Source organism: Bufo bufo, chromosome 3 (assembly GCF_905171765.1).
Source record: "Bufo bufo chromosome 3, aBufBuf1.1, whole genome shotgun sequence".
Classification (NCBI taxonomy): Eukaryota; Metazoa; Chordata; class Amphibia; order Anura; family Bufonidae; genus Bufo; species Bufo bufo.
The window spans coordinates 319,451,203-319,476,180 of NC_053391.1; the positions used below are offsets into that span (position 1 = coordinate 319,451,203).

The following is a 24,978-nucleotide window of genomic DNA, read 5'->3' on the forward strand; positions in this document are numbered from 1 at the left end:
GGATTTGATGGATGCCGCTAGAGTGGCTTGTAAATTAGTGGCTAGTTGCGACGCCACCTAAAATCGCTAGCACCTTATAATCAATGCCCCCATATGTACGTACTTCTTGTGAGTCTAGTAGTGGGGGTGAATTGTCTCCATCGGCTGTGGACAGCAGTGGAGTGTTAGGCGCCATGTCTGCTTCTTCTGCCTGCTCGGCGGGAAGTTCCGTTTGCGTCTTGCTTCTTATTTTCTTGCCCATACTGATGACGAAACGGTCATTCAGTATCCCAGAACCTGTGGGGGTTGATAGAGCCAATAATAGCTCCAGTTGCCAATGTTGAAGGAGCAATATATCATGATTTTCGGTCAGGGAGCCAGAAGCTGACGTTCTCTGCTGCCTCACATGCAGGCGTCGGAACCGGAAGTCTCGCCAGATGTTTCTATGGTATACTGAAGTATAGTTTTAAGCATTTAATACGTTTTTTTACTTTTGACATTCAGCATGATATTTACAGTGTTGATCCTTCTTTTTCAAGACTTCTGCAATTCTCCCTGGCAAGCTGGATAAGGGTCTGAGCCAAATTCTGACTGATGGCAACCCATTATTACCTAATAGGTGCTTGGAATTTATCACACTGTGTGTTTGTTTGTCCACATGCTTATTTAGGATTGACCACAGGTTCTCAATTAAGATCTGGAAAGTTTCCTAGCCATGAACCCAAAATTTCAATGTTTTGTTCATAGCACCATTTAGTTATTACTTTGGCCTTGTGACATGGTGCTCCATCAAGCTGGAAAAATCATTGTTCATCACCAAATTGTACTAGTACTGTCAGTCTCTACTATATGTTTTTCTTGGAGAGAAGTAGCTTCTTTGTTGCCCTGCTTGACACCAGGCCATCCTCAAAAAGCCTTCGTCTCACTTTGTGTACTGATGCACTCACACCTGCCTGCTGCCATTCCGGAGCAAGCTCTGCTCTGGTGGTACCCAATTCCATAAATCCTCTTTAAGAGGCAGTCCTGGCACTTGCTGGACTTTATTTGGCGGCCTGAGGCCTTCCTCATGGCAGTTGGACCTCTTTCCTTGAAGTTCTTGATGATCCGATAAATGGTTGATTTAGGTGCAATCTTACAGCAGCAATGTCTTTGCCTGTAAAGCCCTTGTGATGCAAAGCAATGATGACTGCCCACTTCCTTGGATGTATCCTTGGTTATGAAAGAAGAAAGTAGGGATCGACCGATATTGATTTTTTTAGGGCCGATACCGATAATTTGTGAACTTTCAGGCCGATAGCCGATAATTTATACCGATATTCAGGGTGAATAGGACAAGGGTTCTAGTCCCTAAGGGGGCTAAAAGTTAGTAAAAAAAAAAACACACAAAAATATTAAGTATAAATGAAAAAGATTTACAAAAAAAAAATATATACACGTTAACAATAAACATATTAATTTTCAGCAGATTTGTGTAGGAAATTTTTTCTCAAAAATGAAAATATCAAGCAGGGAGGTCTACTGATGTGCAGCTCCCTGTAGAACAGCGCTGCGTTATGTCCTGAGGTTATGGTGCAACCTATCCGAGGACGCCCACCCGCTCTGTTTTTAAATCTGATCATGCCTCAGAAGGAGGCTTGGAGCGCAGTGTGGTGACGCGATGAGGGTGGTTCGCGTACCCGCGCATGCGCAGATCTGATCGCACCTCAGAGTGAGGCTTGGAGCGCAGTGCGGTGATGTGATGGGGCGGTTCATGCACCCGCGCATACGCAGTCCGCGCTGAAGATGGCAGTGCTTCTAGGACCATGTCTTGTTTTCAGGCGCAGCCAGGCAGGCAAACATCATTCACAAGGAGCCAATTGGATATGTCAGCAGCCCCAGACAAGAGAGAATATATAAGTGGGACACTAGATTAGTAGGAAGAATTTTATCTTTCATAGAGAAAGGTGTATTAATAGTCCTACATGATAATTAGATGAAACAGCTATAGCAGAGCTGTTCGTTTAGGCCTAGGGGGGCTACAGTACGTAAGATATGGATCCATCGGGCCTCATGTTGGAGCAGTGTGTGGTCCCAGTCTCCACCCTGAGTGGGGGTGGGTGACCTCAATGCCCTTTGCCCTGATACTTTGGGGGTCCCCATGATGATACTCCTGTATATGGCGAGACACAACTGTGTCACTCCTGTTGGAGATATCCCCCAAGTGCTCCCCAATACATCTACGCAGTTCTCTCTTTGTTTTCCCTATGTATTCCATAGGACATTCGCATGTTAGTTTATAAATAATGCCTCGCGTTCTGCAATTAACAAAGTCCTTGATTGTGAAGGATCTCTTTAGATTAACACTCCTGAATGTTTTGCCTGTCTGCATGATGCCGCAGGCAACACAGCCACTACATCTAAAGCAACCCAAGGGCTTACGATCTAGCCATGTGTTTCCCCTTGGAGGTGAACTGTAGTGGCTGTGTACCAGCAAATCCTTCAGGCTGTTACCCTTCCTAAATGTTATTTGTGGGTAGTCATGAATCTTGTCTTTAATATCTGGATCCATGAGTAGAATCGACCAGTGTTTCTGTAGGATGTTCCTAACACTGTTGGCAGCCTCATCAAATGTACCTATTAGTCGGATTTTTTGTTCCGTTTGAGGTTTGATTTTAGGTACCAGTAATTCATTACGTGTTGTTGCAAGTGCTGTCTGATAAGCTGGTCTTAGAACTGCTTCAGGATATCACCTGGAGAGAAATCTACTCCTGAGGATAGCAGCCTGTTCCACAAACTCAGGTTTGCCCGAACAGTTGCGTCTCAAACGCAGATATTGGCCACGCGGTATTCCCCTCTTCAAGGGTAAGGGATGGCTACTGTCTCAGTGCAGTACCGAGTTTGTGGAAGTAGGTTTACGATAGATACTAGTGCTCAGTTCATCAATGCGCTTTTTTGAAATTGAAATATCTAGGAAGGGGAGAGTCTAGTTTCCTACGCAAAACGTAATCCTAAATTGTTGCTATTAAGCCTCTCAACAAAGGTAGAGAAGGCCCGTTCAGTCGCGTTCCATATGATGAAAATGTCATCAATGTACCGGGCCGGTACATATAGGGCCGGTACATGACGACATCCCATCGCTGAATACAGTAGTGGCTTCCCACCAGCCTAGGAGCAAGTTTGTGTAGGATGGTGCGCAGGAACATCCCATCGCAGTACCCCATAGCTGGTGGTACCACTTACCATCGAAAAGAAAACAATTGTGAGTGAGGATGTATCTCAGGAGTTTCAGGACAAAATTGCTATAGCTGTTTCATCTAATTATCATGTAGGACTATTACTACACCTTTCTCTATGAAAGATAAAATTCCTCCTACTAATGTAGTGTCCCACTTATATATTCTCTAAAGATGGGACACGTCCCTTGTGCCTTTGTCGGTTCATGCCTCTGTGAATGGACCTCTATAACCAGAGAACCCTTTTACTTTATGTAAATTGCCATGAAATGCCTATATTTAGAGCGCCTCCTTAAGGTTAGGAGTGCGCCGCTCTGGTCACAATCCTGGTTACACAGCAACAACTCTCACCATAAGCCAATGGAGTAACCGTGTCTCGGGGCGCTGACATATCCGATTGGCTCCTTGTGAATGACGTTTGCTTGCCTGGCTGCGCCTGAAAACAAGACATAGTCCTGGAAGCGCTGGCATCCTCAGCGCGGACTGCGCATGCGCGGGTGTGAACCACCCCCATCACGTCACCACGCTGTGCTCCAAGCCTCACTCTGAGGTGCGATCAGATCTGCGCATGCACGGGTACGCGAACCTCCCTCATCGCGTCACCGCACTGCGCTCCAAGCCTCCTTCTGAGGCATGATCAGATTTAAAAACAGCGCGGGTGGGCGTCCTCGGATAGGTTGCACCATAACCTCAAGACATACCGCGGCGCTGTTCTACAGAGACCTGCACATCAGCAGACCTCCCTGCCGTGATATATGGCCCCATCGCTTTAAGCCTGTTTTCAGCCCTGATATACAATGGATCCCACACCAGGGGCTCATTATTTGTAAGTGTCCTTCACTCACTCTGTAATACTTGAATATCTCCAGTGTGAATGTTAGAATCAACTTGGAGTAATATCCCAGGTGTACATGAAACATGCATGTAGGGATTTCAACCTTCAGCTATTTTGGATAAAAAAAATTGGTGAACTAATATTTGAATATCTAGAAGCTTTCTTCTTTTCATAACCAAGGATACATCCAAGGAAGTGGGCAGTCATCATTGCTTTACAGGCAAAGACATTGCTGCTGTAAGATTGCACCTAAATCAACCATTTATCGGATGATCAAGAACTTCAAGGAAAGAGGTCCAACTGCCATGAGGAAGGCCTCAGGCCGCCAAAGAAAGTCCAGCAAGTGCCAGGACTGCCTCTTAAAGAGGATTTATGGAATTGGGTACCTCCAGAGCAGAGCTTGCTCCGGAATGGCAGCAGGCAGGTGTGAGTGCATCAGTACACAAAGTGAGACGAAGGCTTTTTGAGGATGGCCTGGTGTCAAGCAGGGCAACAAAGAAGCTACTTCTCTCCAAGAAAAACATATAGTACAGACTGACAGTACTAGTACAATTTGGTGATGAACAATGATTTTTCCAGCTTGATGGAGCACCATGTCACAAGGCCATAGTAATAACTAAATGGTGCTATGAACAAAACATTGAAATTTTGGGTTCATGGCTAGGAAACTTTCCAGATCTTAATTGAGAACCTGTGGTCAATCCTAAATAAGCGTGTGGACAAACAAACACACAGTGTGATAAATTCCAAGCACCTATTAGGTAATAATGGGTTGCCATCAGTCAGAATTTGGCTCAGACCCTTATCCAGCATGCCAGGGAGAATTGCAGAAGTCTTGAAAAAGAAGGATCAACACTGTAAATATCATGCTGAATGTCAAAAGTTAAAAAACGTATTAAATGCTTAAAACTATACTTCAGTATAGCGTAGAAACATCTGGCGAGACTTCCGGTTCAGGCGCCTGCATGTGAGGCAGCAGAGAACGTCAGCTTCTGGTTACCTGACCGAAAATCGTGATATATTGCTCCTTCAACATTGGCAATTGGAGCTATTATTGGCTCTATTCAGCTATTATGTATCCTTGGTTAACAGAAGAAGACAATGGGCCAGATTTATCATTAGCTCAAGTCAGAATAATGGAGTAAAAAAGTTAAAAAAAAATGCGCAAACGCTAAAACTGCGCACAAATTTGCGACTTTTTTCTGCTCTGCACTATGCTCGCCAGTTTTCTGAAAGTGGGCGTGTTTTCTTATGTAAATGAATCTCTAGACAGACTTACTATTGGGACTATTTAAAAAGTCGCAAAAAAATGCGCAATTTCACTCCAGTGAGGACCATGCTTATCTTATGAGACTTTTTAATAGAACATGCAACTTTTTCGTAAGGACGTGCGACTTTTGTAAAGCTGCTTACTGACAGATAAACTGCTACCGTCAAACCACATTTATTACAGTCTTAAAGGGCCGATCATATATCTGACTTGGCTAAAACTGACTTTACCCATATGTGAAAGTGGAGTGAGCTGTCAGAGTTATGATAAATCTGGCCCATTGACTTCAAGTACCCCCACCCCTTTAAAGCAGCCAGTTTGCTCTTCTAATTCAATCAGCATCTGCCTTGTTCTCGTTAACACTTTGTCCTTAACTAACAAGAAGACAGCTGAAATGATGTTAGCAGGTTATTTAGTGGCAGGGCTGAAATATAGTGAAGAAGTTAGAGGGGTTATCCAACACCTATAATGTCCCCCAAAATGCCCGGGCACACCGTGATGCTAGAGAGGCTTGCCCCCGTTGAAGCCTGCTATTGGCCTCAAACCCCCCCCCCCCCCATCACCGGATGTTTTGTTACACGCAACGGGGAGATGCAGCGGTTAGCTATGCTAATTAGATGTACTCTACATTTATCAACTAACTTTTTAAAAAGTCGGAAAAAAATACAGAATCTTAACCCAGTAGGACAGGGGCATAAAAAAATTGCATTATCTATAGACAAAACTATTATGTTTAAAGGTGTTCCAAATTCATCAAACACTAACCCATATTTATTAATGTGTCTGTGTTTAGAATCTGCCTAAAGTAGCACAAATTGTCACAGCTTGGCACAATTTAGGACAACTTTTTCAACTTGCTAAAAAAAGGGGGGCTTAGGGTACTTTCACACTAGCGTTTTTCTTTTCCGGCACTGAGTTCCGTCCTAGGAACTCAATACCGGAAAAGAACTAATCAGTTCTATCCCCATGCATTTTGAATGGAGAGAAATCTGTTCAGGATGCATCAGGATGTCTTCAGTTCATTTTTTTTTACTTTTCAGGACGGAGATAATACCACAGCATGCTACGGGTTTATCTCCTTCCAAAATTCCGGAACACTTGCCGGAAAGCTGGATCCGACATTAATTTACATCGAAATTTATTAGTGCCGGATCCGGCATTAAAAATACTGCCGGATACGTGCTTCTGGTCTGCGCATGCGCAGACCTTTAAAAGTGTGAAAAAAATAGAAACTGATCCGTTTGTCCGTCTGACAAACGGACAGACGGATCCGTTCTTACAATGCATTTGTGAGACAGATCCGCATCCGGATCCGTCTACAAATGCTGTCCGTTTGCATGCAGATTGCAGATGGAACTGCTTGACGGATCACTCTGCCACAAGTGTGAAAGTACCCTTAGCGTAATGCTTAGAGTGAGCATTGGCTAAGATGCAACATTTTGTGCCAAAACTGCACCAAAATTCTGGCGTAAAATTAAATTAAGCCAACCAGTAATTGGTATATGGACAAAAGTATCTATCCATGCACCATATTTATCATCCAACCTGGGCCACTGTGACAAATTTGGTGCACGTTTTGACAGCCTGTTTAATATTACGCCTTCTATAGGATTAGTAAATCTTTCCTACTAACTTCAAAATTTCCCATCATGATAAATTCCCCAAATAGTGCAGCAGTTGAACATAGGTTGAACATTTATTATACTTACAAGCATGGGACAATAATAGGCACGACAACAAGTTAAAACTAAAAAGTCCTTGAAGCGCTTGAGCTTCGCCCACATATGGGATTTATTATTGGAATAAATTTAGAATGAGCTTCTCTCCCGTTACCCTGCTGTTCACACTGGTTAAGCGCAACTGCATTTCTTTTGTATGACTGCAAATTTTTGAAAATTGGGACACTTTTCTAAATCTTACTGTACCTGGTGAACTGGTAGCTTGATCTTCAGGTGCATACAGTTCATTCAAAAAGTCTTCAGACCCTTTCACTTTTTTCACATTTTATGTTGACGCCTTGTGCTAAAATAAAATTTTTTAAAAATTGACGATCATTCTGCGTTTAATACTCCATAATGATAAAGTGAAAACAGAATGTTCAAAATCTTTGCTAATTTATAGAAAAAGAAAAACTAAAATCTTGCATTGACATTAGTATTCAGACCCTCTACTCAGTACTTAGTTGAAGCACCTTTGGAATCAATTACAGCCTCCAGTCTTGGGTATGTTACAAGGATGGCAGACCATTCTTTTCTGCAAATCCTCTCAAACTCTGACAGGTTGGATGGGGGCCATCGGTGGACAGCTATTTTCAGGTCTCTGCAGAGATGTTTTATTGGGTTCAAGTCAGGGCTTTGGCTGAGCTACTCAAAGACATTCACAGAGTTATCCCTAAGCTACTCCTGTGTTGTCTTAACTTGTGTGCTTAGGGTCATTGTCTTGTTGGAAGGTGAAACATCTGCCCAGTCTGAAGTCCAGAACACTCTGGATCAGGTTTTCATTAAGTATATCTCTGTACTTTGCTCCACTCAGCTTTACCTAAACCCTGACCAGTTGCCCTGTCCCAGCTACTGAAAATCTTCCCCACAGCATGATACTGCCACCACTATGGTTCACTGTAGGGATGGTATTGCGCAGGTGGTGGGAAGTGTCTGGTTTCCTCCAGACATAATGCTTAGAATTGAGGCCAAAAAGTTTCATTAGACCAGAGAATTTTGTTTTACACAGTCTGAGAGTCCTTTAGGTGCTTTTATGCAAACTCCAGTTGGGCTTTCATATGTGTTTTACTGAGGAGAAGCTTCTTTCTGGCCACTGTGCCATAAAGCTCAGATTGGTGGAGTGATGTAGTGATGGTTGACCTTCTGGATGTTTTTCCCATCCACACACAGGATCTTTGGAGCTCAGTCAGAGTGACCATTGGGTTCTTGGTATCTTACCAAGGCTCTTCTGCTCCCGATTACTTAGTTTAGTGAGGCAGTGTCACGACCACGGTTATGGTCGTGACTCCTTATCCGCATGCAGTTGCCTGCGGTTTTGGTTTTGTTGTCAACCACATGGTGAGGGCTGTTTGTATGTTGCCTCACGTGTGGTTGCCGCTGGCAACATGTTTGTATTTGGCAGCATAGCAGCCTGAGCTGTTGCTAGGCAGCTTGCTGTCAAGTGCATGCGATTTCACCTGGCAACCTCTCTTTGTATGTGTGCACTTTCCGGGTTTGTTGTGCACAAGGTTGTGTATGTGTGCATTGTGACACTTTTTGTCACTTGCGGTTGTCCGTGGCAACGTGTCGTGTTGTATACATGTGGTGGCAGTGTCTCGGCCTCTTGGCTGGTTCCCAAGACATGGTTGCCACGCATTTCGTTGCCGGCGGTAACAGCTGCACTTTGATTGTTGTTTGTACACTTCCCCTTTAAGTGGCAGTCTTCCCTTGCCTGGTGTAGGAAGGGTTAACTCCCTTCCTTGTGTGTGAACACTGGGTGTGTCTGTGTGTGGGTGTGGCCACTTGGGGCTATTTAGCTCCGGCTGGATGCCAGACTCTTGGGGGTACTTCAGCCATGGTTAGCTGGAGTCATCCTCCTGGTTATATACCATCTGCCAGTGAGGGCCACCCTTGTGGTCATAAGTTTATGTATGATGTTTTGAAGATGTTTCTGTGGTCTCTTTCTTTATTGCAGCTTATGGTCCTGGGTTCCTGTGTGATGTGTGGTGTGGGCTGTGTCCGTTTGTGTTCTTGTGGACAGCAGCACTCGTGCATGGGTTCCAGGCTCTGTGTCCGTGGCAGGTAGGTGTTGTACTTGTTTCATTTACCTGCCATTGCCATATGCTGTTTATGTTCCCCTTCCTTTGCAGTCTGGCTAGTGAGACTCCTGTTCGTCCGTGTCTTGGAGGAACAGGTCATCTTACCCTGCTCCTAGTCCAGGGCTTCCCTGAGGGCTAGTAGGGATTATAGGTTCCAGAGTATGAGCCCTCCCACCATCAGGGTCGGCTCATACGGCTAGGAGACAGGGTCAGAATTAGGGACGTATTAGGAGGTGACCTGCTCCCTGATTCCTGTCCTGGCCTAGCAGCGACCACCATCTTCTGTCATCGCACGGCTGAGGGTTTTTCCCATCCTCAGCCATGACAGGCAGCCAGATCTAGGAAGAGTACCGATTGTTCCAAACTTCTTCCATTTAAGAATTATAGAGGCCACTGTGCTCTTGGAACTTTCAGTGCAGCAGAAACTGTACCTCCACACTATCCTATCTCTGAGCTCTAAGGGCAATTGTTTTCTCCTCATGGCCTGGTTTTTGCTCTGATATACATTGCCAGCTGTGAGAGCTTATATAGACAGGGGTGTGTTTTCCAATCATCCTTCCAGTAAAGTGAATATAACACATGTAGACTCCAATCAAGGTGTAGAAAAATCTCAAAGATGATCAAGTGAAATGGGAGGCCTCCAGAGCTAAATTTGAAGTGTCATAACAAAGGGTCTGAATACTTATGCCCATTTTAGATTTTCCTTTTAATAAATAAGCAAAAATATTTAAAATTCTGTTTTCAATGTCTCATCAATAGGGTATTGAGTGCAGATTGACAGGGGAAATTTTTTTTATTTTAGCACAAGGCCGCAACATAACAACATGTGAAACAAGTGAAAGAGTCTGAAAACTTTCCGAATGCATTGTACATTATAATATCCTATTTTTTTTTGTGTTTTCACAACTGTTTATTAAAGCCTAAAAAGTGTCTAAAATGCATGATAAATGTGAAACAGAGCAACACAGGAGACTTTATATGCAGGAGGCACTATATACAGAGGTATTAGCAGGCAGGAGGCACTATAAACATGTGGGCACAGCAGGCAGTAGACAATATAGACAGGGGGGCACAAGAGGCAGCAGGTACTATATATAGGGGGCACTGGCCGGCACAACAGGCAGGAAGCACTATGTACAGGAGCCACAAGCATTCAGAAGATACTATATACAGGGGTACACAAAAGGCAAGAGGCGATATATACAGGGGGCACAGGCAACAAACTCTATATACAGATGGTACAGGCTATAATACAGGAAGCATTGGCAAGAGGCACTATATACAGAGGGCAAAGCAGCCAGGAGGCAATATATAACAGGGAGCACAGCCAAAAGGTGCAATATACAGGGGGCTGTAAGCCTGGTGCTATATACAAGGTGAACAGAGAGTGTGGCACACTATACAGGGGCCAAACTCTGTTGGGAGAAGCCATCATGGTGGTCTGAATCAGATGGAGAATAATTCTGGAAGAGACGTCAACTATAAGTCACTAAATGGGAATGTTTATTCTGCCCCTGACTGTGTCTGGTCAATACTGTAGTCACTTGTATGGTGTACAGCGTGATCATGGTTGGTAGCATTGTTTTGTTAAACAATGCTACCACCAATGGGGAACATTTAAAAGTTTTATATGGGGCCTGTGTTTTCTAGTTATGGCCCTGAGATCAACTCTTCATAAATTCCTCCTATTAAGAAACAGAAACAGTATGCAGTAAGCTCCTAAACTTCCTCTAATGGTGACTATTGGTATTCAGCATGGTATCTGTGTCTATGCAGCCGATTTGGAGCTCTATACCAGACACTGCTATAACTGCTGTAAAGCTATATTTTCAAAATCAGTACAACATTTTTAACCAATTCAGATAAAAACAAAACAAAACTGGGGACAGACTGACTTGCTATTTACACGGTGAACTGGTACTGTAAAAACTCCAGAAGTGTGTGATTTAACACATCTGAATGGGCTATAATCTCGCAATACAAATGGTGTTACTCCTTTTTTGAGCCCTAGCCTTACTTTGAAATTATGGACAGCAACAATATTTAGAACACATATCTTGAATATGTCTTGTCAGGCTTAGGTCCATGTCTACACAGGCTTTTTTTAAGTATGCCTTTATATTACTATATTATAATGTTACCTTTTCTCCCTTTTGAGAAGCATCTGATAACTGGTTTTCCAGCCATACAAACTGGTCACCTGGATCCTCCATATTGGCTGTGATACTGTTGGAATCATAGTATAAATTTGTATTTAAAACAACAATACGTCCCACGTTTTCTATGTTCATCACCTGTTCACTGTAAAATGCTCCTAGAACAAGAGGACATGTCTTGATTAAAAAAAAAATGTTTTTATCATTTTTTTTCATAATTTTCAATAAACAAGCAAAATATTTTACCTTTTTGAAACATAGGTATAGATTCTTGCTTGAACCATGGACTCCAAAGTTCTGACATCCGATAATAAATAGAATTATTTTGTGTTGGTAGTTGGTTTTTAGGGTGAAAATCATGATTTCCTAAGGCTGCGTAAACTTTGGTTTCTGGTTGGAAAAAAAAGTACAAACATTTTAGTTAAAGACTTCATTAAGTTGACATAATTCATATTTCTATTAGCAATCTAATAATTGTATGCTTTATATTGTCATCCTCTCCTTTCTGTGTATATATACCTATTTATTACAATGTGGAATAATAGTCAGTGTTTCTGTACTTTTTATTTTTTGAGCAGAGTACAGAGAACCAAAAACCAAGCTGACTAATCTTGACTCGAAGCAGTATTATGCAACTGGCATGGCCAATGACCATACTCACAGATATCTCTCTGCAGAGTCTACCAATTATAACAGGATCTACTAACAATCTAATGTACATGATATAGCATAAGGGAGAGAGATAACTATGTGGCTATGCATGTCATGAGAACCAATTTGTTTATTCAGCGTTCATTGCTAATGTCCATAAGGTAATTTCACAGCCATTAACAATGGACACTTAAAAAACTATTCAGTTCTAATGAGCTAATAAAATACCGCCATGGCTTGCATAGCTGCACGGTGGCTGTCATGGACACATTGTGTGGTCAAACCCTGACCCTAGATTTAATTTGAACCCGTACTTCCAAATGGTAACAGTTTCTGGTAGCCACTAATCTCACTCACCCAAGTACAACTATTTTAGGTATTCATCTGATAGCTGTTGGCTGAATGAAATAATTTGCCAAACTAGAAATAAGGGCAACTGTGTGGCAGTGCAGACATGCCTACTACGTGGCTGAAAACTGCATGGTTATGGCAGACAACGGCTACTTTCAAACTAGCGGCAAGGATCCGTGCTGCCGCTAGTGCATGTCTGCCCCCGGACTACCGCTTCGGCCCCACTGACTATAATGGGAGCGGGCTGGAGTTCCGGTGGCAGCATGGCAATCATGCAGAGAGGCGGCCGGAATAAAACTACAGCCTGCTGGAGTTCCTTGCCGCTAGTGTGAAAGCTAGTTTTTTTTTAGACCCTTAAAAACTGCTAGTCACTTGTTTATTGTTAATGGTTGTGTGATTTTGTGAGTAACCCTTATATGGCCATTAACAATAAGAAAAAGATTATTGATCAGTTTTTAATGAATAATAGAAAATAGCTGCAGATTGCATGGCATGGCCACATCGCGGCTGTGTATTCAACGCCCACAGGCCACCACATTTGTCACTATTCTTAAAGAGCTCTTTGGCCCTAAAACACTTTCCACCATTTCAATTAAATAAAAGGAGATGTTCATTTTGCATGTGGCATTACTCCATCTCTGCACAATAGATATAAAACAATGACAAGCATACCATAAAATTGTAGATTCTAGCAAGGAAACCAATCATAAAATATACCATATTTTTCGGACTATAAGACACAAAAGTGAGGGATAAGTGGCTGTGCGTCTTATAGTCCGAATGCTAATGATTATGGAAGCGGTCATCAGCATGCGGGAGGCGTGGGGAGGGGTGGGGTTAGCGCTGCGCTGACTGCAAACAGAGTCAGAACGTAGTGCACAAAGGCACGCTCTTGGCCCGGTGTGCGACGTCAGGTCACAGTGCTGAGCAGGCCAGAAGAAGACCAAGGAGCGGTGAGTGAGTGGCAGCGCCGTCCGGAGCAAGTGGATTAGTTTTTAGTTTTTTTTTTAACATCTGATCTGTGGTCTGATCTGAGGCTGATGGAGGTTGGGAGATCTGATCTGAGGTCTGATGGAGCTTCGGGGGTCTGATTTTGGGGTGTAATCTGAGTTCTGTTGAAGAATGGGGGTCCGATCTGAGGTCTGGTGAAAAATATTTGTTTTCTTGTTTTCCTCCTCCAAATCCCAGGTGCATCTTACAGTCTGGTGCATCTTATAGTCCGAAAAATACAGTAACTTTTATTCTGTCAACATTAACACATCCAAATACTAAGAAGGATTATGCAACTACATCTTCAGCATAGCCTATGAATAAACTGTGTATTTGGTGAAACATTTAAACCCTATATTCCTGCTCTGTATTTTGCTGCTTTATCTTTGGTGGGATACGAGTTATATTTTATGACTGGCTTCTCTGCTGGACTGTACAATGTTATTGAAAGACTAGTTAGGGCCCATTCACATGACCCTATGTCTGCTGTGCTCGCGTTGCAGACAGCAAACAGTGAGTCTGCAAAACACGGGTACCAGCCGTGTGAACTCCGTTTTGCTGTTCGGACCTATTGACTTGAATGGGTCCGCAATCCACAAGTTGTGGCAAAAGATAGGACATGTACTATCTTTTGCGGTGCAGAGGCACAGATCGGAAACACTTGGAAGCCATTCCATGGGATTTTGGGTCTGCTTCTTTACAGCAAAAGATGGGACTATAAGATGTCCTATCTTTTGCAGTATCTTGCGGATTGTAGACTAATTCAAGTCAATGGGTCTCCACCGCAATATGGGGTTCACGCGGCTGGTGCCCATGTTTTGCGGACCGCTATTTGCAGTCCCAACATGGGCATGGCGACCATACGGTCAAGTGAATGAGTCCTTAACCTGACTCCACGCATTCTGTGTATGGCAAGGTGCACTTCAAGAGAGGAGTGGTAAGCGGACGATTCATGGTGATAAGAATGACCAGCACAAGCTACAAACTATACTTGGCAATTTACCTGGAAACACCTGTAAGATTAGTGTTGTCAGCCATTCCACAATTTCCAATACTGCCTTCTCACTAAGTTTTTCATTAGGTACATGTGGGGTGTCATCCCTAAAATTAAAACATTGGACAAAAAAGGTGACATAAATGATATATGTGACTTGTTTCTGCTGCCATTGCTGGAGAAGGAGGCCACCAGGAGAGCTACACATAACATGGAATCTTTAAGATGCCCTGTCATACTTAAACTTAAAAGCGTCGATGTGGCCATCTGACAGAACTGAAATGTCAATGCAGGTTGGTTTCCATGTTTAGCATATGTCAATTTTTACATGTAATATCCATTCATGTCTTTGGCTTCAATAACTGCATAAAAATGGGACATAAAAACCCTGTCTAATAGAGGTGCATAATGGGAGAAGGGAAGGGAAGGAATAGGGGTGGTGGTGAGGGATTAAGAAAAAGTATGTCACATATGCTGTTTTAATTTCTGTATTGTTGTTTTCCCCATTGCTTTAAGGTCCCTTTCATACGAGCGAATACTCCGCACGGGTGCAATGCGTGATGCGAACGCACTGCGCCCGCACGAAATCCAGACCTATTCATTTCAATGGGGCTATGTACATGTGCGTTGGTTTTCACGCATCACAAAATCACAGCATGTTCTATATTCTGCGATTTTCACGCAACGCTGGCCCCATAGAAGTGAATTGAGCTGCGTGAAAATCGCATTGAATCCGCAAGCAAGTGCGGATGCGATGCATTTTTCACGGATGGTTGCTAAGAGATGTTTGTATACCTTCAGTTTTTTATCACGCGCATGTAAAATGCATTAAATTGCATTGCACCCGCGTGATAAAAACTGAACAACTGATCGAGATCGCAGGCAAAACTAAATGACTTTGCCTGCAAAATCACGCATTTTTCACTGAATGCATTCGCAACGCATCCGGACCTAATCTGGACACGCTAGCCTGCAAGGGGCCTACATGTTCATTTTTAAAGTCTCATCTTGCATTAATTGAATAAAAATGTTCTTGTTTACACCTACAAGCTGGAAATCCCATGCCGATCTAACAGGGGAGGGCATGGACAGCAAAAGGCCCTTGTGCAAGAATTAGGCATGGGCCCTTTTCTCTCCAATAGTTCATCACTGAGCAGCCTGGGGCACATATGGTGGCACTAACTACTTGGCCAATTGTAATTGCAGCATGGTGTTGCAAGTGTAACAACATCCGTACCGCCCCGTGTGTCCCCATCTTTACGTCTCGCTTCCAGTCCAATAGTAATTGTAAGTGATTAAATTAAGCGCAATTCCTAAAGCTTCATGCACACAATTGTATATGTATTCTGCTACACCAACCACGGATCCACAAAATACAGATGTTTTCCGTGTGCATTCCACATATTTCTCACTCTCATTTATTCTCATCTGCAACATGGACCAGAATAGGACATGATCTATAAATTGTAGAATGGCTACACAGATCCACAAAAAATCTGGATGTGTGGATGGCCCCATAGAAATGAATGGGTCACTGTGCTGTCTGCAAAAAATACTAATAAAAAAAAGTAACATTTGCCTTAGAGAATCCACAACAGCAATCAGAGACTGAAACAATTCAAGCGCCATTTATACCAGCATGTATCCTTATATAGGGGGTCATTTATCAAACTGGTGTAAAGTAGAATTGACCTAGTTGCCCATTGCATCCAATTAGATTCCACCTTTCATTGTGGACAGCTCCTTTAGAAAATGAAAGGAGGAATCTGATTGGTTGCTACTTTCTACTTTACTTTACACCAGTTTGATAAATGACTCCCATAGTCCTCAAATTGTGACAGCCCTTTGCAAACTCCATTCACGGAATACAGACTGCTGCCAATAGAGCTTTGTAAATTTACTATAAACTGGAGTGTAATGTTCTCATATGTCATTCTAAGCAACAGGCTATTGAAATTGTTGTGCTTACTTGTTTGCTAGAACATTATGTTGACAATCTGAGAAATTGACTAAACGAGAAACAATCAGAACTGACTATACATTGGAGAGCTGAAGCATTAGAAATTTAACCTGGTATCAATTTTATTTCCATAAAGCTCCATAAACAGCTATTTTATGTCTCAGGGCATGAGCCATACATTTAGAGCCTAGGACAGAATCAGACCTTGTACTGTGAGATTGGGAAAGCTTTCCTCAAAGCAAGCTCCACTTAAGCTTATTGTCATGACAGATCTGATGAGCTACTATAAAAAAAATATTATGTTATTTGTCTCAAAAGATTCAGGGACCAAGCCCCAATACAATAAGCATTAAAAGGGTTGTGCAGCAATTTATATTGATGAGCTAACCTCAGAATAGGTCATCAGTATCTGATCGGCAGGGGTCAAACACCCGGGAACTTCCCCGATCAGCTTTTTGATGGGGAGCTGTTTCCTGATCTTTACACTACATGTTCCGCAAATATTCCTCAAAGTGCTCCAAAAGTATTACCAATAGTAATTAATCTCTCCCAGAATGCCCTCATTAGTAATCATGCCCCTTCAGTCATAATGCTCTCCAAGAGTGCTCCTGTTAGTAGTAGTGCCCTCCATATTATGCCCAATAATAATAGTGTCTCCACAGAACCCCCAGTAGAACTAATGCCCCATAGTGCCCCTAGTAGTAATAAGGCCCTTCCATAAGTAGTCATAATACCAATTGTAGAGTCCCCAGTAGTTATAATGTCTCCTATAGTGCACCCTGTAGCTATAATGTCCATTATAATGCTATATAGTTATAATACCCCCTTTAGTATCTCCAGTACATATAGTGCTTCTACACTGCGTGCAGAATTATTAGGCAAATTAGTATTTTGACCACATCATCCTCTTTATGCATGTTGTCTTACTCCAAGCTGTATAGGCTCGAAAGCCTACTACCAATTAAGCAAATTAGGTGATGTGCATCTCTGTAATGAGAAGGGGTGTGGTCTAATGACATCAACACCCTATATTAGGTGTGCATAATTATTAGGCAACTTCCTTTCCTTTGGCAAAATGGGTCAAAAGAAGGACTTGACAGGCTCAGAAAAGTCAAAAATAGTGAGATATCTTGCAGAGGGATGCAGCACTCTTAAAATTGCAAAGCTTCTGAAGCGTGATCATCGAACAATCAAGCGTTTCATTCAAAATAGTCAACAGGGTCGCAAGAAGCGTGTGGAAAAACCAAGGCGCAAAATAACTGCCCATGAACTGAGAAAAGTCAAGCGTGCAGCTGCCAAGATGCCACTTGCCACCAGTTTGGCCATATTTCAGAGCTGCAACATCACTGGAGTGCCCAAAAGCACAAGGTGTGCAATACTCAGAGACATGGCCAAGGTAAGAAAGGCTGAAAGACGACCACCACTGAACAAGACACACAAGCTGAAACGTCAAGACTGGGCCAAGAAATATCTCAAGACTGATTTTTCTAAGGTTTTATGGACTGATGAAATGAGAGTGAGTCTTGATGGGCCAGATGGATGGGCCCGTGGCTGGATTGGTAAAGGGCAGAGAGCTCCAGTCCGACTCAGACGCCAGCAAGGTGGAGGTGGAGTACTGGTTTGGGCTGGTATCATCAAAGTTGAGCTTGTGGGGCCTTTTCGGGTTGAGGATGGAGTCAAGCTCAACTCCCAGTCCTACTGCCAGTTTCTGGAAGACACCTTCTTCAAGCAGTGGTACAGGAAGAAGTCTGCATCCTTCAAGAAAAACATGATTTTCATGCAGGACAATGCTCCATCACACGCGTCCAAGTACTCCACAGCGTGGCTGGCAAGAAAGGGTATAAAAGAAGAAAATCTAATGACATGGCCTCCTTGTTCACCTGATCTGAACCCCATTGAGAACCTGTGGTCCATCATCAAATGTGAGATTTACAAGGAGGGAAAACAGTACACCTTTCTGAACAGTGTCTGGGAGGCTGTGGTTGCTGCTGCACGCAATGTTGATGGTGAACAGATCAAAACACTGACAGAATCCATGGATGGCAGGCTTTTGAGTGTCCTTGCAAAGAAAGGTGGCTATATTGGTCACTGATTTGTTTTTGTTTTGTTTTTGAATGTCAGAAATGTATATTTGTGAATGTTGAGATGTTATATTGGTTTCACTGGTAAAAATAAATAATTGAAATGGGTATATATTTGTTTTTTGTTAAGTTGCCTAATAATTATGCACAGTAATAGTCACCTGCACACACAGATATCCCCCTAAAATAGCTAAAACTAAAAACTACTTCCAAAAATATTCAGCTTTGATATTAATGAGTTTTTTGGGTTCATTGAGAACATGGTTGTTGTTCAATAATAAAATTAATCCTCAAAAATACAACTTGCATAATAATTCTGCACTCCCTGTATAGTGCCCTTAATAATTATAATTCCCCCTATAGTGCCCCTAGTAGTTATATTGCCCCCACTAGTGCCCCTGTAGTTATAATGCCCTTTAAAGTGCCCCCAGGTGGTATAATGCCCCCAGTAAGTATAATGCTGCCTACAGTGCCCCCAGTATAATGACTCCTAATAGGTATAATGCCCCTCTGTAGTGCCCCAATAGGTATTTAGTGCACCCAGTAGGTATAATGACCCCGCAGTTATAATGTCCCTTACTTTCCCCCAATAGGTATAATGCCTCTCTAGTGCCTCCTGTATATACAGTGACCCCACACCCACCCACATAGTGCCCCGGTACTATCTTCTCCCTGAAGTGAGGAGGAAAAGAAAAATACATGACGTCCTGCCACTGTCTGCAATGCAGGCCACAGGGGTCTTCCAGCCTGTGTTGCCCGAGTTGATGGCTTCTTGGCTTAGGTGGTTGCAATAAAATGTGCACTGCCTGAGTCTTGGTGCAGGCACATGATGACGTCATCACACCGTCTGAGATCCGGCATCTGTGCCGTTTTACTGAGTGAACAGTGGGGTCCTGCTGCAGTAATTCAATTGTATGGTCGTCCTAAATACGTTGATACAGTAGTATCGGTAGCAGCAAATACATCCAGGGCCCAAACCCCTTATGTTTTGTCCTAGTGATACCCCTGCCACTAAGAAATAATACAGAGTATAGCCTGACATGTCCTCACTCACTTATGATTGCCAGCCACTGATGTAGACAGGAATACAGATTAGTATATCCACATGGAAGAGAGCAGAGTCAGTCAGAGAAATCTGATAGTGAATGTCTGATACCTCTGACTGCATGCACTTTGTACTCACCCAGTCCACAGTATGAAGTCCGGGTCAGGCAAGATAGTTTTCATTGCATAAATGGATGAGTTTATGAGAGCACCTGGAGAGTCACACAGATAATTCCCCCATTTCCCTGCATTTGTAACAGGCTGGTCACCTGCAGATGGACATACTTTCCCAGGGTCAGTGGTCACTGTGTAGTTAGGATCTAGATGCAAGTCTGTCAAGTGCCAGAAGTAACCTAAGAAAAGGATAAATCAAACAATCTTCATTTGTTGAAGTTCATTATCAAACCTATTTTATTCCTTGCAGCCATTAGTTTTCTTTATGGCCATCAGCCTGCTTACCTCTTTCTGATGAGGTGAAAACGATGTAGACTGCAAGAAGCTGAAAGATTACAGAGCTCATTGTAGAAGAAGGCCGTGTCGGTGCAGACTTTAATCCAGTGCTCCTCCTCCTCCTCGTCTTCACTCTGATCTCACTGTTTGTTCAGGAAGTGTTAAACATTATATTATGTATGAAATACTAGCAGATGGACCCGGCTTCGCACGGGTGTATTTCATCTATTTCATTTGATGTTTGTGTGTGTCGTTAAAAGATATCGACAGTATCCCCATAACAGTGAACTCCACAGTCCCCCCACCCCTTAACACTGACCCCCCACAGGGCCCCACCACTTTAAAATGGGACCTCCACAGCAGCCCGCCCCTTTAACATTGAGTTTCACAGCACCCCACTCCCTTGACAGTTATCTCCTCAGGGGCCCGTCCCCTTAACAGTGACCTCCACAGTGCCCCGCTGCCTTAACAGTGACCTCACAGTACCCTGCTGCCTTAACAGTGACCTCCACAGCAGTTGCCCCTTTAATAGTGGCCCCTGCACCCTAAACAGTGACCTCCACAGTGTCCGCCCCTTTAACAGTGACCTCCACAGTGGCCTGGCCCCTTAACAGTAACATCCACAGTGCCTGCCCCTTTAACAGTGACCTCCACAGCACCCTGCCCCTTTAATGCTAGGGCTACATGACGACATGTGTGGCGTGACATTTTGTCTCAACAATTTTTATAATGATAGGCTATGATGTTGCACTGCGACATGTGACATGCAGAGACTGTGACACGACAGTTGCAAAAAATCCATGCAAGATGGATTTTTCTGCGACTGTCACAGTCGCAGCATGTCACATGTCGCAGTGCAACATCATGGCCTATCATTATAAAAATTGTTGCGTGACTTATTGTCGTCGTGTAGCCCTAGCCTAAAGATGACCTACAGCAGTGAAGAGAAATAGCTGGGTTGTTATGGAAACCTGGAGTAAAACTGTGTGTATGTGGAGACTAAGGGCCTGCGAGCTTCTATTGGCTGATAAGGGACATGTGACCGTGTGTATGGCAGTTGGGATATGAAGAGAAAGACTTGCAGGCTTGTATTAACTATTGCAAGTAATTTTTTGGGAATATCTCAGGAACGGTACGTCCTAGAGAGCTGTGACCCCACAAGATTTCTTTCAAGGTAGCAAGGGATGTGTATACCAAGTTTCGTTAAAATCAATGGTTGCGTTTTTGAGTGATCGCGGAACATACATACATATGTCCTTCTTTATATACAGGTGAAACTCGAAAAATTTGAATATCGTGCAAAAGTTCATTTATTTCAGTAATGCAGCTTAAAATTAGAATATTGTGAAAAGGTTCAATATTCTAGGCTCAAAGTGTCACACTCTAGTCAGCTAATTAATCCATATCCCCTGAGCAAAGGGTACCTGAGATTGTGACTTTGGGGTTTCATAAGCTATAAGCCATAATCATCCAAATTATAACATATAAAAGGCTTGAAATATCTCACTTTGCATGTAATGAGTCTCATATGTTAGTTTCACCTTTTAAGTTGCATTACTGAAATAAATGAACTTTGCACGATATTCTAATTTTTCAAGTTTCACCTGTGTATAGATTATCTATTCTATGCAATTTACAACCTAAAGGCTTGTTCCACTGGGAGATACGCATGTCAAGCTACAGGTATGTTACACAGTTTTAAAGGTCATTTTAAGCCCTACATCTTGTAAAATCCCTAGAAATATAGAGAAAAAAAAGAAAAGAAAAAAGCTTGCTGGAAACATTTTCCTCCACCCTGTAGCACATGGAGCTCACTTTGACCCAGTTCCATAAGCCAAGTTTGCACTATGGTCTTTATTCAATTTTGACATAAAAGGAATTCATAGCTATTGACATCATAGCTATGATTAGGAATGGGGAAGCCATTCAAAACACATAAGCGCCACTGTGACATGCACAGTACGTTTAGATGGATTTCTATGTGTCACGTTGCGGTTCACCGTGACGTGTGTTGCCGTGTAGGCTGGCTGCACATCCCCTTGCGTACTGGCTTCAGGTTTCGGTGTTGGCTGCGGTGTCTAGTGTGTACTCTGCCCGTGTGTACCCCTTTGACTGTATCTGCATTTCTGTTCCTGTATTCTGGTTCCATGTTCCTGGTTGCTATGGGCAACGCTCTGTACTGCAGGGTTCCGTTTCTCCCTGACCTGGAAGGGTTTATCTTTCTGTGTTGTTTCCAGGGGTGTGATCTCCCAGGTGCCCTCAGTAGGCAACCTTATCTTCCTGTGTGCTGGTTGCAAGGGGGGCAGTGTTTGTGCTTTTGTCTGTAGGTCAGTTCTCTGCTCGGTTCTGTCTGTACTCTGTCTATGTGTTGCTTGTTGGGTGTTGTCCCCTTGCTGCTGATCCTAGGGGTCATTCTGTTCCTACTTCGGTGTGGTTTCACCTGATTCTACATTTATGTCGTTTGTCATGTTTTCTGTTACCTGTTCAGTATGTGTAAGCTTAGCAGTGCTTAACTACATCTGATTCTGTTCTGTTCCGTGTCCTGTCTGGCAGTTGTTTCTGCTTCTGATGTTATGTTCATGTCAGTCTGGCAGTTCCTCCGGAACGGCTTTCCTGGTTTCCCCGGTGGGGGAATTCCTGTGGTTGTGTATGCCCTTTCGCCTTCCGTGTGCAGCTATTCCTGGGGCTGTTTGGTTCCTTTGCTTGCGGCGCAGGTAACTGCTTCCGTCTCTGCTCTACCTGTTGCTGGTATGTCTATGCCTGTCTGTCTGTGGACTCTAGTACTATTGGTACTTTCGTAGGTATCTCCTGGTCTGTCTGGACCAGCTGCCACTGACTCGGTTTACGCTCTGGAGTATCCCCTGGCAACTACCTTGGCTGAAGCCTATGCTCACCATCTGAGACTCGAGTGAATACCAGGTGTTGCTTAGTCACGCCCCTTTAGAGTATTGCCAGTCAGTGGCGCAGTGGGTTCTCTCCTTAATGTTCCTTGTGTGTACTTTAAGTTCCTGTCATGAGCTTGTTCTCTTTAATAAAGTTCCGTTGTTCCATTTTCTGTTCCGGTGTTCCTGCTCGCCTGACGTCTCAGAGGTCCTTCGCGGGATCCCCGGCATGTGACACTATGCCATAAGTGAATAAAGGTAGATTTTCATTTCAGAGTTTAGCACTGGATCTATTCAACAAAATACCCTCAAAGCCACAATTTTAGGTTTTACTGCAGGTGCAGGTTATGGGTACTAGATTCCTGAAGATGGGATGTTGATCCAGGGATTTATTCTGCCATATTTGGAGTTGGGAAGGGATTTTTCTCCTTTAGGCTAGGGCTGCGCGACACATAGGGCACAACTACACTGCAACATGTGTTGCGCGACATTGATGTCGCACGACAATTTTTATAATGATAGTCTATGGTGTCGCACTGCGACATGCTGCGACAGTCGCAGAAAAATCCATTGGGTTTTTTGCGAATCCTAGATTATCATTCTAAAAATTGTCGCGCGATACATGTCGTCGTGTAGCCCTAGCCTTAATATGAGACAAATGGCTTTCACATCATAGTTTTTTTTTTGCCTTGCTCTGGATCAACATGGTAGGTTGGACTTGGTGGACCTGTGATTTTTCCAACCTTACAAACTATTTAAAGGCCCCTTTACACTCCTCAATTGATCAGACGATTGTCGGGAAGGAAATGTTCCTTCCTGGCAATCTTCTGCTAGTCAGTGAAGGAGATCTCTGAATTTACATGCAGCCATCTCCTCCACAGTATAGGGAGGAACGATCGCAAATGCTATCGCTCATCCCCATACATAATCATTGTTTGCTGCCAGCAGAGACTGTTTAGACAGCATGATCTGCTGCCGGCAAATGATGATTTAGGTGACTGCACAAACGATCCTATTACCCAATGAACGAGCGTTTCACTCATTCAACAGGTAATCGGTGGCACCTTTACACTGGAAGATCATTGCTAACTAGCGTTCCTACGAAGGCATGTTAGTGATTATCTGCCCGATACTCGACCAGTGTAAAGGGGCCTTAGGGTTGTAGTCTGCAGTGCTATATTTGTAGATGAGAAAGGAACCTCAACAAAGACCTAACAAACTGTAATATGAGAGCGGGATTTGTCAGGATTTATTGGGACCCATTTGAAAACTTAGCCTCTATCGTAGTCATGGCTCTATTAATAAGGGAAGCCACGATGGTACTGTAAATAGAGCTCTTGCTGCATGATGGTAACAAGATGGTGAATAATGCTCACTGACTATTTGCTTCATATAAAGTATTTATTTACATAAGGACCATGGGTTGGGTGTGACATTACTAGTAGAAGGGGCTAAATGCACTTGGGGTATATATTTACAAGATATGCTTAATTTCGGGTTTTTACTGTATATTTTTTTGTAAAACAAAGGTCTAGCACAAACTGAGATCTAACTGCACCTTGGAAACACATGGGTTTTCTTCCTATTGGCATCTAACATTGCAACTATCACTAATCATAGTGGAAAAGGGGCAATCTAGAAAAAAAAAGACATTCTGGTATGTCACTACAAGTTTCTAGATGTTAACTTTTGGTTTACTGAACCAATATTTTGAATTATATGTTTTGAGTGCATAAATATTACTTAATATAATGTAACTATTATATTTTTGGGCACACACACAGCCCATCTGTGTGTGCAACACAAGGCAGATTTATCAATGTGTGTACACTAGCTCATGCGTACTCCTGTAAACACACTGAACAATATGGTGTTGGGCAGAACAGTATATTTCTGAAGACCCTGAATGTGTCAAAAAAGTTGAAGGGTTTTAGAGTCACAGTCTCACATGGCGGTATTTTATGCCTACAACAGATTCATCAATAGGGTGTGTATCCTGTTGATAAATTGCTACCCATGGAAAGGAACGTTGTATGGTACACTAAGAATGATTAAACACTCATTTATAGTTCTGTACATTTTTGCACCTATTATGTGCTTAAAAAATATTGCTACATTTGCCTTCTACAGCTGCTTGTTCACACTCACACATCTACTCCAGGCTGGTCTGTCTCCTGTTTGTTATCTCCCTCTGTAGCTATTACCAATGTTCTCCTAAGTGGTTATAAACACTCATTTATACTAAAATATGGTCACTTAGATAAGAGTTTAAATAACTGTTTCTAACCATTTAAAAGGAGAACAGAGATAAGAGGTACAGTCATAAC

General features: G+C 42.9%; 1 protein-coding gene across 2 annotated transcripts in view; it reads right to left on the bottom strand.

Annotated features, from left to right (window-relative positions):
* SMPDL3B (sphingomyelin phosphodiesterase acid like 3B) overlaps positions 1–24,978 on the bottom strand; it is a 123,227-nt gene that overhangs the window by 71,203 nt on the left and 27,046 nt on the right. Inside the window, exons 1-6 of one of the 2 annotated variants that reach the window (XM_040424334.1) lie at positions 22,664–22,682; positions 19,779–19,912; positions 19,459–19,672; positions 14,244–14,341; positions 11,495–11,638; positions 11,234–11,406 (exon numbers count right to left, since the gene is read on the bottom strand). In XM_040424334.1, coding sequence (XP_040280268.1) covers positions 11,234–11,406; positions 11,495–11,638; positions 14,244–14,341; positions 19,459–19,672; positions 19,779–19,839 — 690 coding nt within the window. In that variant the 5' untranslated portion in view covers positions 19,840–19,912; positions 22,664–22,682. Of the gene's footprint in view, positions 1–11,233; positions 11,407–11,494; positions 11,639–14,243; positions 14,342–19,458; positions 19,673–19,778; positions 19,913–22,663; positions 22,683–24,978 lie in introns of those variants that run through there. The other variant, XM_040424333.1, reaches the window with a different exon arrangement.